Source organism: Strix aluco, chromosome 19, assembly GCF_031877795.1.
Source record: "Strix aluco isolate bStrAlu1 chromosome 19, bStrAlu1.hap1, whole genome shotgun sequence".
In the NCBI taxonomy this organism is placed as follows: domain Eukaryota; kingdom Metazoa; phylum Chordata; class Aves; order Strigiformes; family Strigidae; genus Strix; species Strix aluco.
The window spans coordinates 6,953,585-6,971,828 of NC_133949.1; the positions used below are offsets into that span (position 1 = coordinate 6,953,585).

Sequence of the window (18,244 nt, forward strand, 5' to 3'; positions counted from 1 at the left end):
AAAAGTCAGGAGTAAGGTTGAGCTTGGGAAGAACGGAGGTGGTGGGGGAAGGTGTTTCTAGATTTGTTCTTATTCCTCATTACCTTGCTCTGTTTCACTGGCAATAAAATAATTTCCCCGAGTCTGTTTTGTCCATGATGGTAACTGGTAAGCGATCGCCCTGTCCTTATCTCGACCCACAAGCTTTCCATCATATTTTCTCCCCGTGTGCTGTTGACGGAGGGGGAGTGACAGAGCAGCGTGGGCACCAGGCCAGGGTGAACCCCACCACTTTAACCGAAACAAGGGTCAGTGCTGGTGTTTGCCAGACCACAGGCTCTGTCACTAACCTTGTTCCCATCAAGCAGCATGTTCAAGAATGCCCACAGCCACTGTAATGAAAGTGCAAACTCCCACTGCATTAAGCCATACAACACTTCTATTTAGGGCTAAAGACCTTGCTGGCATCTAATTAACACACAGATTTTGCAATTTATTGCACAGCAAGAGTGCAACACAACCAGGTATGGCATGGCATTAATTCTCATCCCAGCTCTTCAAGAGGCCCAGCCCCAAGTGGCATCAGGGAACAGTTGTGAACGAGAGCAGCTAAAAGCCCGCAGCGCTCCCCCCACTAACCAGCCATCCTGTGCGGCCCTCCTCAAACAGCCACGTCCACACAGGAAACTCTAACACCTTCCTTACCATAGCTTTTTATAGGTTTTCAATGCTTTAATAAGCTTCCTCATGTTAAAAGTGCATAGCTACTCCCAGAAGGCCAACAAGACATGTCTGGGCAGCTCAAGTTGCCCACGTTACATGTAGAATAAGGTGTAAATTAAAGTTAACTTAATGGCAATTCACAGCAGTGAAGGTCTGCCACAATTTAACGGTAGCTTACTGCTTGTTCTGCCTCAACCCACCACGGCAATACCTGTTATACAGTAACTACTCATATGTCTCTGTCTCGGTGTACTTTGTTTCACCTTTCCTGTATTTTATGTAGAGTCCTTCAACACTTATTTCATCAAGGTAGAGTTTACCCCAACTTTTGCTAATTACACAACAGATTTGATATAGAATTTCAGCTAATGGAGCCAAAATATGAGTGTGCAGTGTCCCCTGGGTCCATGGGTACAGTGCCTGCCTACGACGGCATCGGTCCTGTGGGTGTGGAGGTGGCTCAGCTGACTTGGAAGAGGTTTCCTGTCACATCACTGAACAGAAACGCTCGTTTAAATGCAGAGTGCAAGACACAGCAGATCACGTGTGAAGTCAAGCTCAACAATATTCCCATTACTACTGATAAAGACTTTATAATCACTTTATTAAAACTGTATTAGCTCAGATTTTGCCAAAATAATTTACACAGTAGAAGTATGCCACACAGAGAGAAATAATACAACTCTGCCTGATGTTTGGAGTATTTCATAAGAGACAGCTTCCCACACTTCAGTGTGAGATTCAGGTACGTACTGCTGTTGCATCCCATCTCCATCAGCCTACCATGTCCTAAATGCGCTCACCACAACTTCTCTGCTAAGAAGGTATCGAGAAACAAGGCTCTGCTTCTTGCCCATTAAGACTCCTTCCCCTACTAGGCACTACCTAAAAGCCTGGCTAATTTTAAAGGGCTCCTTGCAGCTGAGAGCCACCATACCCCTGGAGACAGGAGGAGTGCAGGGACTCCCCAGAAAAATCAAAGGCAGTGATTTGTGATCAACACATGAAGACAAAAGTAGGTGATGAGCAGTGAGTGCTGCTCACATCCCCTGCCTGAGCACTGACCCTGCAGGGAGCTAAGAGGGAGCTTTGCTTCCAGCCTACCTCCATAAGTAGGCCAGGCTGGCTACTGTCACTGTCCATCTGTCCGTCCACAGCAACAGCAGCGTAGACAGCCTATGATTTATCTTTCCGTGCTGTCTTACTTAACAGTACTTTCACCCTGCACACAGGTTCTCACTCTTCCAGTTTAATGAAGACATTCCTTGGGCGTTCAGCCTTTAGAGCCCCCAGGGAAAGCTGGCCACAGCCTGGGATGAGAGCACACCACTGCCTCCAAGGCCACGGGCTGCGCACCCAGCTTCCGCACGGAGAGCGGCCTGTGCGGAGCGCAGCTGGGGTTGGACACCAAGGGCAGCTGTGCTGGACTCCAACCGCCAGCATGGCTTTTCTTCCACATAAAAAATAGGTATTAAAAAAACACCTTTCCCTTGAGAAATAGTTTGGCTCAGCTCAACGCTGACACCCCAGAGCTGGTGACAGGGAAAGCGTCCATAAATGAGTGTCCTGTGCTACAGATTTCATCCCGTGCCAGTCTTCCCTGAGGAAGATGCTCCTCATCCTTAGGCACAGAGGGACTCACCAGCTCTGGGCTGGGCCTCAGGCTCTTCAGGAGCTCATCATGAATGTGCCAGAGCACTTCTTGCATTTCCACTCTCTTCAGGGAACGTACTTCCTTCCTGGAGCCAGGCCGGAGCGTTTCAACGATGCAGAGGTGACAACGCACCCGGGCACTGCTATGGCTGTCTCTGCTCACAGTCACTCCTTGCCTTCATGGAATGAGTCTTCCTTTCCAAGAAGCTCGTCAACAAGTCCCCCCATCTTGTTAGCACCGTGCTGAGGCCCAGCAATATTACTAGGTAAAAGACTTAACCATGCTTACCATATGATCAACTCCACAGGCAACATCCACCACCTCACCGGGTACAGTCACCTGGATCAGACACACAAGAGTGGATTATTTCTCAAGCTGGTACTCTGCCCCCGATACTTCCTATTTCTCATCCTCCTTCTGCTTAACATGCCAGCTGGTTTCACAGGGACTTGTACCAATGAAAGTGCCATCTTGAAAACCCAGAGAAAGCAAGATTCAGCACCAGACATGCTTGTGCATCGAGCTGTGAAATATTCCCCTTCCCCCTTCACAGAAGCGCATAAACCTTTGGAAGGACAGAAAGAGAGGGCTCACTAGCAGACAGTGAGGAGACTGTAGCCTCAGCCCATCTGTTCAGCAGCAGAAACAGCATGACCAAACAGAGCGTAATCCGGACAGCAGGAAGAGGATTTGCCCAAGCACCACAAGGATTTGCCTCTTCTCTCATGGGCAAGGACTGGAACAAGGCAAAAGCTCAGCTTAGCCTAAGGCAGTTTTTGCTTTGATGCTGAGCAGACCCAGCTCACTCAGTGCAGTTACAGCTCTTTCACTTAAAACTGATTTCAAACTCAAGGAAAGCAGAGGCCACAAACGCAAGTTTTTCCTTAGAGGTAAGGGAGAGGAGAAATGGCTAGTTCTAGGGCAGGAGGTCACAGACAAACGTCCTCGTAACTGCCCTTGCTGTGGTATGTTGCTGTACTAGCGTCAGACAGGAGCTGGCTGTTCAAGGGAGCATAACCCTCAATGTCCACACCGAGGGAAACCTGGACATGCCACGCTTGGTGAATTCAGAAACTCCACTCAGCCACAGCAGTGTGATTTTAGGCAAACGCTACAAAGTTAGTCTTTTTTTGTTCATTTTTAAAAGGAGGAGAAAGCATGCTAAAGAAACACATCCACTGCAAGTTCAGACACATGGAAAGGGACTCCAGGGTGGTCCAACTGATTGCCTCCCTCCTCTCCTACTTGGCCTTCATGGAGACTGGGAACATCTGTTAGGCTGAGTGCTGAACTCCAGAGCCAAAGACTCTTCTACACCCACAGAGTCTGGCTCTCGGAGCCATCTGAGAGAAGGGAGTGGAACTGGAAGCGTTACGAAACAGCTATGAAAACAGTTCAGTGGCTAAGGTTCTCCTACTGTAACTACAGTCAGTCCAGTGCCCCACCACCACAGCTGCTTGACTTGGAAGAGGAGCAGGGGAAGGAAGCCCGCTGCTATGTGGATCTGCTGCCACTACAGTCTGATCACCATGACCAAAACGTTCACCTAATTTTGGGTCACAGATGACCAATACTGGCGGTTTTCTCTGCAGCACGTGCAAAAGTGAAGTGCAGGTTAGAAGGGGAGGAAAGAGGCAGTAAGGGGTAGCAGGTAACTGTGGACAGAAGGGAGATAAGAACAGTTCAGATTTAATGGCACAGCACCAGATGTCGCTTTGGGATCTGAAATCGGTACTGAAATAGCAGACTAAAAAAAATTACTGAATACCTCCATCCCTAAGCAGGTTATGCAAGGACCTCTGGAAATCAAAGCACTTCTACAGTCATCTTAAGCTTCCACTTCTTTCAAAATTACTCAACAAAACTACATGGCAAATCATGTTTCTTGCCCTCAGGATAACAAAGACTAAAGAATATACTCTTGGCCTTAACACTGCCATCCTTACCCTCCATGGGAAATACTGGTCTTCCATTCTTCCAGTTCCCAGGCACCCTCTTAGATTCTTGCCCCATACAAACAGTTCTCCTCTGTCTGTACAGGGAAAAAAAGAATAAAATAGGACAGAGTCATTAAAAAGGAAGAATTCTATTTGTGATGCTGGCAAGTGTGGCAGCTACAGTGCTTCTGGGAGCATAAAGGGCTATACATGCAGTATGAAAGCCACCAAGTTTAGTTCCAAGTACAATAAATGTGCTTGTGCTTGGGGAAAATTATGCCTAATGAGCAGGACAAGCAGCAAGTCCTGAGCACAAGTCTTTGCTTTCCCCTCTTACAGCTCTTGCTTTGGAATTTTATTTGAAGAACAAGTGCAGCAGAAGAGATTCCAGGGAATCATTTGTGGTGAAGTGAATCATTTATGTTGGAAGTTAGACAATTACAGCTGACCCACATCAGCTATCAGCACAGCAAACTGGGTAAGCAAGGCAGTGAAACCTGTCCTAAGCTGTCACCTGGGGACTGGTTAGTCAGCTGCCTGACAGAGTGACCTTCTAATGACAACTGGGGAAAAGAAAAAAACTTGTGTTCAGAGTTGAAGAGTTTTAAGCTCCTCAGCAAAACATGTAGATCTCAGAAGTGTTCAGATCAGCCCCACAGTAGAGACAACCAAAACAACATCTGTAAGTACAATGTAATCAGAACAGTTTCTAACACTTCCTGAATACCAGGGGGAGACCAGTTACAAGCCCCCTGTAACCAGAATGATAGTGTCACACAGACCACTTCTCCCAGAAAGACCGAGCACGTTGGCACCTGGCACTTTTCATTAGCAAACTATCACTTTTGCTACCAAGCATGTGGGTTTTCTGTGGTGCTGCCCTCTGCTGCCCATTTTTAAGTGACTGTCAAATTCAAAACCCTTTAAACGCTGGTATCAAGTACAGGGTGTATCATACCCTTTGCATGTTAAATGTGTAGGTCTTCCCATCTGATTGCTAACTCAGTTGGTCAGAAGAGCCAAAAAACCCTGACACTCAGCTCTGGTTTTAAATCAGTTTTGGTTTGTTCGTTTACCACAAATTCCTGCTGCTTCTAAAGTGCAACTGACCGACTTATTCTGTACAAGGAAATGAAAAAAACATCCCAGGTTTCCTGTTTGAGAGAAAGTTTTTGTTTGCTTTAGAAGAATAACACTTTCTTAATTAAAGCACAAGTTAGTGCAGTAACTATGTTAGAAGCCATGCTGACACCTGTAAATGTGCTACCCATCCCTCCTGTTGCATTCCAGTGTGCTTTAAGTTTAAAGAAAGACGGGTGCTTTTTGTTTTCTTTTAACTGCCAATAATACGACAATGTGACTTCTCCATGACAGTAGGACTAGAAACTTACTTGTAAGTGCCGCAAACTGGCTGAGTCCACAGCGAATGTGAGCAACACGGATGTCCGGATTGAAGTCTGAGCAGCCAAAAAGGCTGGGTGGGATCATCTCTGGCACTGCTGTCTCTATTAGGTTTGGTCCTTTCCCAAGAATTCCATATCCCCAGACAAAAACATTTCCTTCTTCTGTATTACAATAAGAACACATTCTGTAAGAAAGTCTGTGCTTGTGAAATTCATACCATGACCACAAGTTAATCAGATCCAAAGGGATATTTTCCTTTTCCCCAGAGCAGTCTAGCACCTTTTGATTATTTAGTTTGCAAACAATGCATTCCCATCCAAATGCCTTATTTTTTCCTAAGCTGTGCAAGCAGATCAAGCTTCACAGGCAAAACTTTCATGGGGAAATAACGCCAACACAGTGTGGGCTGGATAAAATACTTCGGCTTACTGACTGATGGGACAGAGGTTGAGTGTTTTATTATCACCGCTTTTTCCTTTGAGGCATGGCCAAACCAGCAGTAGGCTAGGTGCTCTGCCTGGCGTTCTGCCCTAAACTGGGTGCCTGGGAAAGGCAGCAGCTGGACACTGGAAGACAGAGTAAGTTGCCATGTCTGCTAGCTCTGCTCCCTTCATGCTAGAAGCTCAAACGTCTTGTCATTACAACAACCGCATCATACATATGATTGTCTTCCTTGAGACAATCCTTCATAAAAGTAGTACAATCCTCTACCTCACTCCTTTACTCAGTGACTTTCAAGCTGTGCTCCCCTGGCCACTGGCAATCCAAAGCAGCATTCACCAAGAAGCCTGCTGCAGAGTTTCACTGTTCTCAGAACTCTCTGCTTTCCAACCTAGTTTATCAAGATTTATCTACATGTCAGATTTATATTCAGTCTGAGGGTCTCTTCTTTCTCTCAAGTGCTCTACTTCCTCCCTTTATCCATCTCCATTATAGGCCACGCACAGCCTGTGTGATCAACAAACGAGATCAGAACCAGAGGCAGCAACCATGCTCTTGTTCTAGTTTGCGTAAGTGCTCACGACAGCACATACTGGAAGTAATGCTCTGCAGCTAGTGAAAATAACCCCCTGGTACATTCTTAAATCCTCCCAGCTTTCCTCATGACAGTACTTCCCTGTTTCCAGTAAACAAGATGTTTGCTCCATGATGGCCATGCACTAAAGAGGACAATTGCAAAAGCGAACTCACCCGTAAGCACAATATTGCCAGTCCCTCCACACGCAGCCTCCTTCACCTTCCCAATCTTGAATGGCAAATGTCTGGGAACATTCACCTGTATGAGATTGCAAGAGAGTTGTTAGAGACAAGGTAAACTGCAAACCAGACACCATTCATAACTTGTCCTCTAGTTCTGGTTAGAGCTTACATACACTGAATTCCTGACACAGACAACCTTTATTGCCTGAATAAAGGAACAAATGCAATTCCCAAGATTAAAAAAACTACATGAAATTCATTAAGGCTGAGAGTGCGGACAAAGTGGAAAAAGTTACCCACTGGAAAGCTTACATGCGTGGCAACAAAGCTGGGAACGCTTAACACCTGCTTATATCCCTGGCTCTGAGTCAGACAATGGGCAAGTCAGTAAGCGAGCACACTTGCAAGTTTTCACAATGGACAAGATCACTAAAATTTGGTCTGCTTTGGCATTTCTGAACATACTAGGGAAAAATCACTCAAAGATAATCCTTCTTATTTGGTACAGTTCAACACAACAGAAACCTACACAGCTTAACACATGTAAACAGTGGCCTCGGATTTCACAGATAATATCCAGCTCTGCTTACCACAATTTGGACTTTATTGATATTGTACCTAAAACTCCCGCTTTGGCAAACATGCCCTTCATCCATTTCAGACCCCTCTGACCTTCACTGAACACCCAGCCAGGAAACCACCTACACTACTTAACCTGGTCATTGTCTTCAGGCCTTATGGATATCTGTAATTAGTCCTTCATTAAGGATACATCAGGAAAGGCATGGGAAACAAAGGTACGTGTTTTACTAAAGCCATACTAATGCAATTGTCTGCTCTTAGCCTTCTGCCAAGAATAGCTTGAGAATTAATTAATTCTCTGACTCCATTTCCTACACTAACTGTAAGAGGAGACCATCTGCTTAATTACCTCAGTACTACAATGCTGTGTCAAGTCAGCACTACATTTCTGCCCCAGAGAAGTTTGCTCCAAAAACCTTTTACCTGTTGAGACACTGAGATTTGTTTAGGACTTGGCTATAAACCTACTAAGGTTGTTCGTGAAAAATTCACCAACATACAGGTTGACTGGAAGGGACTTCCAAGGGTCATCTGTACCAGCACCATGCTCAAAGGACCACTCGAAATTTTAGACTAGCCAGCCAAAAGACTAATTCCTGTCCTGTAACCAGCACAAGCACTCAAGCTGGATCTCAATTTGGTGCAAAGTCCATGTGATGGGGAAAGAAGAACATGGGGTGTACTCTTCCTTTATAACAGACTAAACTAGGGTAAGGTGACACAAGCCTTTGCCTATCAATAGCTGGGAAACATACTGCCCTAAAGCTATACAAACATTTCAGGCAGATTGGTTTTGTAAGTATAAGTAAAACCAGCCTGCTAGTGGTGTTAGTTTATACTGATTTATACCGCTGTCAAAAGAGCCCAGAGCAGGGACAAGTGTGTAATTGTTAACTCTGTGAGCAGCAGCTGAACTGAAACATGTAAAAACACGCCCCCAGGCTGACTGACCTGTGTGGTTTCTGTGACAGATGCTAACTGCAAGTATTCTGAATTTCCCCAACCAAAGACGTCTCCTTCATCTGAAACAGCCAGACAACAGTCCCCATAGGAAGAGACCTGGATAATGTTTACTCCAGCAATGTCACCACGTAGCTTAGTAGGAACACTGGTGATGTTGTAGTGTCCAAGACCTGAAAGGAAAAAAGCAGAGAGATGATGAAGAATTTTTTTCCAAGACTGTTTTTAAAGCCTACACGGGACCGTTTTGTCATGTTATAACCCAATCACCCTTCCTCCAGAAGAAATCTTTCTGTCTGTATCTCTTAACTACCAGCTTCAATGGACAAGGAGTCACAAACACAGTTCTACTAGTCAAAGCTACCTCTCTAGAGTACAAAACAGCTTTATACAATCACACCTGGGACAGTCTCATCTCTCTTGTCTGCATGGACCAAAGTGTTGGAGAGAGCAGTAACCAAGCTAGGCAGATATCCCAACAGAGCTAAAGTTTCACAAACTGGCCACATCCCGTCTTCTGCAAGGAGAGCCATCAGTGACAGCACACTGCAATCAGTTTAGACAACATCAGAAGTGGCAAAAGAGTCTGGGAAGCAAACACTTTACATGACACAGAGCTGCCTTGAAAAGAGGCCAGAAACAAGATGGGCTACAGTGTGTCCGCACAAGAGAACCATGGGAAGAACCCAGCTTCAGGAGCGGCAGAAGGACTAAACAGTTGGTAGGACTGTGAGGAAGTTCTTTGACAGCAGAAGCCACCAGAAAAAGGGCCTGGCCAATGACCCATGTAAGACAGCAGTAGCCACCAAAGGTCTCTGTCAGTTCAAAAGGAGCAAGAAGCAAAACAGACCCTGAAATGAGAATCAGGAAGGCAAAGCCTGCACAGAACCAGGGAGCTAACCTTCCCCTGTCACTGCCACATGCCCTCACAAGCTTTAAACAGTAGACATGTTCTCCTCAGATTGCATGCTTGGATTGCCAGCGTGCCATCCTACAGCCCCTCTAAAAGTGAACTGGTTTGTCTCAGTTTGGTTACACAAAAGTATTGAGAACATCTGCACATAGCTGCACACACCAGTCCCTTTCTGTCCACGCATGCACGACAAATATCCATCGCAAGCTCTGAATTAGGACGGCTTGCCACAGTCATCAGTTCACTGCAACGCTCCTACCTGTTTGTCCATCAGCTCCCCATCCACACGCATAGACCGCACCCTTCTTGGTTCTAAACAGACTGTGGTCCTGCCCACACACAACCTGCACACAAACAAAAAGTCAGCTGGTCAGAAAAGGCTATGTGTTCAGAATCGATTTAATAAAGCATTACTGGCAGCCAAATTGAGCAATGAACATCTACAATGCCCATCAGTTCGGATTTTGACCCTTCTCACCCATCACACAGCTGTACATACAGGGAAGGCTAAGAACAGCACGATACAGCACAGAAAACAGCAGAATTTTCTTTGTGGAAAGTGATGCTGCAGTACATTTTTTTCCAAGATCCAAAACAAGGCCTAGTTAACACAAGGCTCAACTCAACAGCACAACACAATAAAACAGCAAAGAGTAAATAAGAGATCTCCCTTCCCAGAGTGCTACCACATGGCGTTCAACGCCAGCTACAAACTGCTATTGATTCTTTGCCATGTAAGCGCTCTAGGAACACATCTGTTCTCAAAGTGACATTTATGTTGAACTAGCAATCATATCTGCCACAGGCTTGGCAGGAATTAAAGCCAGGATCTTCAAAAACAGACATTAAAAATTAGTCAAATATTAAAGGGATTTAATCCACAAGTTAAGAAAGTGACTACCAAGAATATTAAGCACATAACTTTGTCATCAAAGTACAACCAGGTACCAACCTGGTTATTCAACCCCCTTGAAAAAAATAATGAAAAATCCAAACAGAAGTTTACAAGCCTAATTCAAAACATCATTAGGACGTACCACGACACACTCTCACCATGTGGACCTAAATGAATGACCTTTGCTTTCTAGGATGCTGCATGGAACAGTAGCAATGTTTGCCCACAGAGCTCTGCTACAGCGGCACAGACACCAGCAAACTGCTCCGGTGCCCGGAAATGCTGCAGCCATGTGCAGACTCAGTGGCGTTTCTGCTGCCCCGCAGCCCCTCGCTCTCCTAGAAACCTGCCCTAGGGACAGTCTCACAGGTCACTTTTGAAACAGGGAAGATAAAATTCAAAATAAAACAGTTCCCAAGCGATACAAAAGTGACAAAGGGGAACAAGAGCAGGAAATCAGGACAGGAAGGGATGAGGCATCAGAATGACCTCACTGCTGTGCAAACAAAAGCTGCATTGGCACTTCCAAAATTCTTCAGTAAGTTCAAACCCTGCATTGCCTTTAACTGCTCTGCAGAGGCATGGAGCAAAATGCCACCTTCTGTTTTTTGTAAGAAACCACACAGCAGATCACCTTGCCCTTCCAAAGAGCTTCAACTGAATGATTTGTATACCAATTTTTTTTTTTTTTTTTCATTACAGAATCACAGACAGGTTGAGTTTGGAAGGAACCTCTGAAAGTCATCTGGTCCAACCGCCTTGCTCAAGCAGGGTCACCTACAGCAGCTGTCCAGGACCACATCCAGGTGGCTTTTGAATATCTCCAAGGAGGGAAACTCCACAACCTCTCTGGGCAGTCTGTGTCAGTGCTCAGTGTTTCCTGATGTTCAGAGGGAACCTCCTGTGTCTCCGTTTGTGCTCACTGCCTCTTGTCCTGTCACTGGGCACCACTGAAAAGAACCTGGCTCTCTCCTCTTTGCACCCCTCTCTTCAGGTATTTGTACACACTGCCAAGACACACCCCGCAGCCTTCTCTTTTCCTGGCTAACAGTCCCAGCTCTCTCAGCATTTCCTCACAGGAGAGATGCTCCAGTCCCTTCATGGCCTTAATGGTCCTTTGTTGGATTCTCTCCAGTATGTCCATGTCTCTCTTGTACTGGGGAAGCCAAAAATGGACATAGTAGTCTGAGTGTGGCCTCACCAGTGCTCAGTAAAAGGGAAGGACCACCTCCCTTGACCTGCTGGCAACACTAATGCAGCCCAGGATACCGTTTGCCTTCTCTACAGCAAGGGCACACTGCTGGCTCCACAGTCAGCTTAGTGCTCACCAGGACCCCCAGGGCCTTTTCTGCATACAGGGGTGTCTGGGGCTGTTCCTCCCTTCCCTTGCTGAGCTTTGTGACATTTCTCCAGCCTCTGGATGGCAGCACCACCCTCTGGTGTATCAGCTGCTCCTCCCAGTCCTCTGTCATCTGCAACTCTCTGCCCCACCATCCAGATCATCAGTGAAAATGAAAAGGATCGGACCCAGTGTTGACCCCTGGGATACAGCACTAGTTACTGGCATTCAACTAGTCTTCGAGCCAACACCCTCAGCTATTGTGCCAGTTTTCAATCCACCTTCAGAATTCAGTTCGGATGATCCTCTTACCTGAACAACTCTGCTGTCAAACTCCTTCAGCTGATGAATTAGATGGCTTTCACTGGACACCACCAAACAACCACCGAGAAGAGAAAAGGCAACAGAGAGGATTTGAGAGGATTGCAACCAAAAAACATGAAGGTAGACCTGTCTTTACTGAAAGCCACTTAGCTATTACAAGAGAGATTCTTTCACATGTTCTCTAATATATTCAAAGAGCATAGTTCCTGTAAAATTACTGCACAAAGAAGGAAAGACATTTTGCATTCTCTTATTTAAGAAGTTAAGAACTGTCACTTTTTAAATATAACCTCTCATGGGAATTGGGGGTGGGAGCAATCCTCAAACATGTCCCCTAGTTTAGAATGAGCACAGACACTAGATAATACTGCAGCACCTACAGAAACACTAGACTTAACCAGAGATTAACCAGATATCCCAGAGCACAAACAGTGTAGTGTTAACATCCACATCATTCTTTCACAAAAACAGGAATTCTGAACACTCCAATGACTAAATTCCAGTATCAAGGCAAAAAAAAAAGCTAGCTAAATTACAGCTATTTTCTTAAACTCCACAGGCCAAGTCTTGTGGATCACAGATAGTGCAATGAGCAAGATCTCTTCTAGGCCCTGCCAGGGGATCAGTAGCTTTCAACATATTCCCACTATCCACTTACATCACTACTATCTTACAGAGCATTTTAAGAATATGCTTTGGTGTGGCCCACAAAAAGCTTGTAAAGGAGAAGCACTACAGATTCAAAGGCAGTCAGAACAAAGAGATTCAACAAAAGGATGTCTCTTTCATCATTAAATGGCATTTCTAACACCCTCAGAAATAGCACTTGCACTCTGAGAGGCTAAAGGGAGAAAGACCAACTACTAACACCTATTACCTCAAGCAATTTATGAAGGTTGGGTTTTCTCACTATGCCCTGCGAAATCTGTCACATGCTGACATCTTTGTCTTTTGTGAACGTGGTGAGAAGAGTGCTAGTGCCCAGCCTGGTTTTATATGACGCCTGCAGCACAGAACCCTGTTCTCAGGCTCCTCAATCTTAAATGGTGTCCTTATACTACCAGATGTTTCCCACCTCCAGGCTTTGCTGTAGGGTTGTTTTCATGCAGTTACGTTCTTAACATTACAGAAGTTCAGGATCTTTGGATTCTCACCTGTAAGTTTCATCTTCAACAACCTTCCGGCCACACTGTCCATAAGAATTGTTCCCCATTGTGAAAACTGAAAAACAATGATACAATGCACTAGTTTTATTACTGTCCAATCCCCTGAAAGCCTCTTTTCAGGTACACAAAACATTTTCATGAGGTCCTCAGTATAAAAGGTGGAACATAGTACTGTAAAAATTGGCATAAGCTTTCTTCAAACCAAGTCCACTTAAATTCAAGTGACTGAATCCATTTCTGTCAACAATATCCCAGTGATATTGTTGCAGGCACAGTAGCGGTACCTGGAGGCCATTGGCTGTTTTTCAGTAATTGCCTAGTTCATCCTGCCGTTGCCAAGGAGACTCAGAAATAGATCAGCGCTCCCAGAGGAGCGTTAAATCAACCAACCAACCAGCTCACCCACTGATAAGCAGCACTGGATCGCTCAGCACAGCACTGAAGCCACTGTACCAGAGAATTCAGAGATGTGGAGGCACAATTCAAACACAGGATCTTCTGTATAAAGGCCTATTAATTAATCGCTTTTATAAAGGTAGCACTCTGGGGCTTCAAGGGGAAAGTAACACAGGAGTATTGGCACAGCCATCCAAAACTGAATTCAAAAACACGTCTGACTGAACAAGACAAATAGGCTACACTTAAACAAGGCCTTGGGCTAGATAAACAATTCATATATTTTGCAACACTTGCAGAGAAAAAGCTTCCAACACATTTACAGCTTGAGTCAAGCAGAGCTCAACACACAGTTATCAGCTCAGGGCTCTCTGCCGGGAGCAATCCAGAAAGGCCAACAGCTACCTGCGTGACATCGACATAGCAGACAGCCCATCTGGGGTCTAGTTCTAAAGGACAGCAGACAATCTTTTCGGAGCTTTTAATAAAAGCATAGTCAGGTATCCCTTGTCAGCAGCACAACTGATACTATACCTCCTTCGCTATCTGTCAGGATCAGGGAATGGGCTCTCCCACAGGACACCTGCAAGACTCGAGTCTGCTGTGGCTTCTCCAGTGGCAATGGAATTGGAGATGGTTCCAAGACATACTCATAGCCCTTAGCTTACAGAAGAGAGAGAAATATTAAAAGTCAGTAGCTTCCACAAAGCAAATTCATCATATATTTGCCCATCCTGCTGATGCACGCTCATCTCTATTTTGTTACAAAAGTAGATATATTTTAGAAAGCCAAGATACTAACCAAAGTAAAAGGTTGACTGGGATTCATCGTTGGGGGGGAAGAAGTTAAAAGCCGTAAGGATGGTTGAAGCCAGTAATCACTGCCTAATCAAAAAGCCACCATACCTGAATGTTATTAAGGCTTCAGGTGGACAGAACTGAGAAACTGGGGCTTTCGGCCATGTGTTCAACAACTTCAGTGAATAAGGCTGGATTACTAGAGAGCTTAACACCAAGCACAAACTAAGTACTCTGTGCAATGGGGGATACTGCAAACAAGATACAATAGCAGCTATCACAAAAAGACAGCATGAAAGGTGAACAAAAAAATCTTAGGGCTTCATATTTAAAGAACAGTAGATTAAAAGACCTTTCAGAAAAAACAAATGCAAGAAACATTAGCTAACTTGGCTCCATAGGGGATAACAGATCTAACGTTTGCGAAAGAAAATGACAGGCTGTACTAGAAAAAAAAGATTTAGTAACTTGAAGAATATATAATCAGTTACTGTCCACTGGGGAAAAAAAATGAAAAAAAGAACAGCAAAACATAAATCAGTACTAGGGAAAAGGTTAAGGGAAGATAAAAAGCTTTGATATCAAAGAAAGCCACTCTAACAAGTGAAATCAAATCCCAGAGGACCCAAAGCAGTATTCTGCTCACATGCAGCAGTGCTTTAACAAGTTCTCACTGCTTTCAATTAAAACAAACCCAGAAAGTCTACACGTACCCTTTTACAGTAAGACACTACTTGATGCAAGGACAGGCGTCACAAGAATGGTGGGAGCCTGCCACGCAATACAGCAGAACTGAAAGGCAGCAACGTTTGTATCTGTCTAAGGAGACATGGAAGTCACTGCAAAGCAAAAAACTTTTCCTCTCTCTCTGTTCCTTCCAGCAGAGTGACACAAGCTACTGGGATCTGTGGCAATCGTCACTGACATCTGAGGGATTTTGGAGAAGAGAGGCAATGAGGTGGCTAAGGAAGAGGAGGGTGAGAGTAAAATATTAGTAGTTTAGCTTAGAAACAGCTGAAGTTAGAGCATGAAATACAATCATCTGTAAGTCAGAGGATTGCAAATTCCCCTGGAAACAAAGCATCTACAGGGGCACAGTGCTGGAACTAGCAGGTACCAAAGTAAGTCTATAAAACTGAGTAATGAGCTGCACATCCAACAGGAAGCTTGTCTGTGGGAAGTTAAATATGGAGCAGTAGCAATCCCACCGATCTGCACCAGACTTTCAACAGATCCTACCAAACACGGAACGCTTTCTTACTTAGAGGGGCTTGAACTGCAAAACTATTTAACCTACTGCTGGATTCTCTGGCAAAAATAATCTGCAGGTCAGATGAAAAACAAGAAAATAGTAAGATACTCCCGAGACGTCAGCATGCACAGAACTAAGACAGAGTAGGAGCTGAAACCTTTAAAAGCAGAAGTGAGTGGAGGCTTCTGTGGACCCTTCATTTTGCAGCTGCTGTTTAAGCACACACACACTTTTGGACAGTGTGGTAGCAGCGATGCACCACTGTAAACTCCAGCATTCTGCATAGCAGCTGCAATTTTCTTTTGCTTCTCCACAAAGTTTAATCTTTTGCCTGTATCAGGTGCACCATACCTTAATGGATTGTGCTTTTATAGACTATAAAGAAAAAAACTGCTTTTAACATGTTTTTCCCCAATTGTTTATGGAGGAATGTTTTCAAACAGAGACAGCCATTCTATAAGGGAAGTAAGTTTGTGTTTTTTCTATCCATTTTAGGTAGAAGGTGGCAATGTTCTGCACAGAAATCATCATCTTAAATGTGTTTAAATGCGTTTGAGAGCCTGGTGTAAGACAGAATGACTGAGTAACATGTTTTTTCCTTCAAAATGCAATTTGGTACTAAAATACAAAACCCCTACAGCTTCACAAAAATCTCCACTGACTGTATAAAAAGATCTCTGCGGGAAAGGAAATTAGTTCGTAGGAGCGAAGTCAACAGAAGCGAGCTAACTATCTTGCCAGAATAATTTTAACTAGTCCACTACATTGCCTACTATCAAACTATAGAGATTTAAAGCAACACCTTAACCAATATACACACAGTTCTACAGGATAAATAGCTACTTAGATTTTAGTTACCTCAGACAAGAATGTGGGTGCAGTGCACAGAATGGATGCATACTCTGACCAATTACAAAGCACACAAAACCACAATTCAGTCACCAAAAAAACTTATTTAAAAAAACCAAACTACACAGCCCTGCACTTTGCATCAAAGTCTCCTGGACACTTTTCATGCCTTCTAATGCCAGGTTTCCCACACACATGTCCTGTAGTGCCCCCCTGTAAATCTTTAAAACACTTCAATCCTTACTTCGATCTCTTATGCTTCTCTGGAATCCAAGCTGGGAATCCTTGTTAAGCCCCATGCCCCACACTTTGGTGATGTCCGTGGTTGTAGAGGACAGCAGCGTGAATCCATAACCGCAGGCAGCAGAGGATATCTTTGAAGACAAACAAAAACCACAACATTCAGATATAAACTATAGCTTAGGAAAACAAGTTTCACCCCACGCTATTTGTTCATCAGCATTCATCCTTCATTAAGCTAGATCCAAATATGGCCCAAATTCATGGTGTCTATAGTCTCTGCAAAAATGATTGAACACTCTTCAGTGACAAGCACAATGGTGTAAACTCAAGTCCAACATTACTGCCTCAGAGTTTTGTTTTTGTGTGCCTACATTTTTATTTTTGCATTATTTTGGACTCATTCAAACACAACAGGAAGACCTATTTGCTGATCTGCAAGAGCAGTAGAGAAAAAAAAACAAACACAGAGATATATTAAGAGAATAACGTTCCTCTGTTTTACTCCTTTTGCCAAAAAAAAAGCCCAGTATAAAAACTCTGACCTTCTTTGAACTGGATGGCAGAACATAATGACTGAAACATGCAGACAAATGAATAACATGATTTTCAATCAAGCTTCCAATTTCATCAAGGTGAGAGCAGCTGTGAAAGACACTGAAAACAAGGCCTGTTTTCTCTGATAAATGGTCTCTGACAAAAGAATATAGATCTGTATTTTCCAAATCGCATGCTACTGTAGTTATATCAAAATAATCCTGATTAATACCGCTGTAACAATTAAAAAAAAAAAAAAAAAAAAAGCACCGCGGCAAAGTCTTTAAGTCCGATTACTTAACGCATTTCAAAACTGAGGGAAGAATCCCGCCAGGACTAACCGGCCCGGACAGAGGGGCACCGATGTTGGCGACTCAACGCCAGCGTCACCCTGTCGGGAGAAAACGGAACCGCCGCCCCGGGCTCACCTTCTCCTCCGTTTCCAGCCGGTAGGGTGTGGATTGGATCCGCCGCGGTTTCTTCCAGCCCACGTCCGGCTTCACGAAGCTGGGGACGCCCAGGGCGCCCGAGTAGCAGAAGCCCCACACGAAGACGCGGTCCTTCCGCTTGGCCGCCTTCCCCGCGTACTGGAACACCGGCGCGGCCTCCTCGGCCTCTCTCAGCTGCCGGACGCTCTGCGGACCCGCCGGCTTGGCCAGGCCCCTGCGGAGAGCCGGCGGCGGCCGCGCTCCCCTCGGCGGCCGCGCTCCCCTCAGAGCCCGCCACATCGCCGCCCGCCCGCGCCCCTCAGGCCGCCGCCATCTTGCCGACCTCTCACCTGCGACCCCGCGCGGGCGGGGGCCGCGCGCCGCTCACCGCCCCCTGCGCATGCGCAGCGCCGTCACGCACGGCCGGGCAGAGAGCGGCCGCTGCCCCGTCCAGGCCCGCGCCGCCAGCTAAATCTAACCCCAGACCCAGCCTCAGCCCAGAGTTAGGCCCAGACTTATACCCAAACCCAAACCTAGACACAAGCCTACACCCGGACCCTTTTGGGAAATGCAAACCCAAACTGAAATCCACACCCAGACACTAACCCGGACCCACCCCCACACCCCATCGGCGCTGGCCGTGCTGTGGTGGCCGCTGGCCTCCTGAC

At 45.3% G+C, this 18,244-nt stretch overlaps 1 protein-coding gene across 2 annotated transcripts; it reads right to left on the minus strand.

Moving 5' to 3' along the window:
- Positions 1-1,287: 1,287 nt before the first annotated feature.
- On the minus strand, positions 1,288-17,950 carry RCC1L (RCC1 like). 2 transcript variants are annotated; one of them, XM_074845114.1, is made up of 11 exons: positions 17,577-17,950; positions 16,616-16,745; positions 14,007-14,135; positions 13,065-13,131; positions 11,899-11,950; positions 9,612-9,696; positions 8,431-8,612; positions 6,889-6,973; positions 5,685-5,858; positions 4,303-4,388; positions 1,288-2,695 (listed from the first exon to the last, which is right to left on the minus strand). In XM_074845114.1, the coding sequence occupies exons 1-11, from the start codon at positions 17,874-17,876 to the stop codon at positions 2,618-2,620; spliced, it is 1,368 nt and encodes a 455-aa protein (XP_074701215.1). In that variant the 5' UTR covers positions 17,877-17,950; the 3' UTR covers positions 1,288-2,617. The 2 variants fall into 2 exon arrangements, with proteins under 2 accessions (XP_074701215.1, XP_074701216.1); XM_074845115.1 differs by lacking the exon at positions 14,007-14,135.
- Positions 17,951-18,244: the final 294 nt, after the last annotated feature.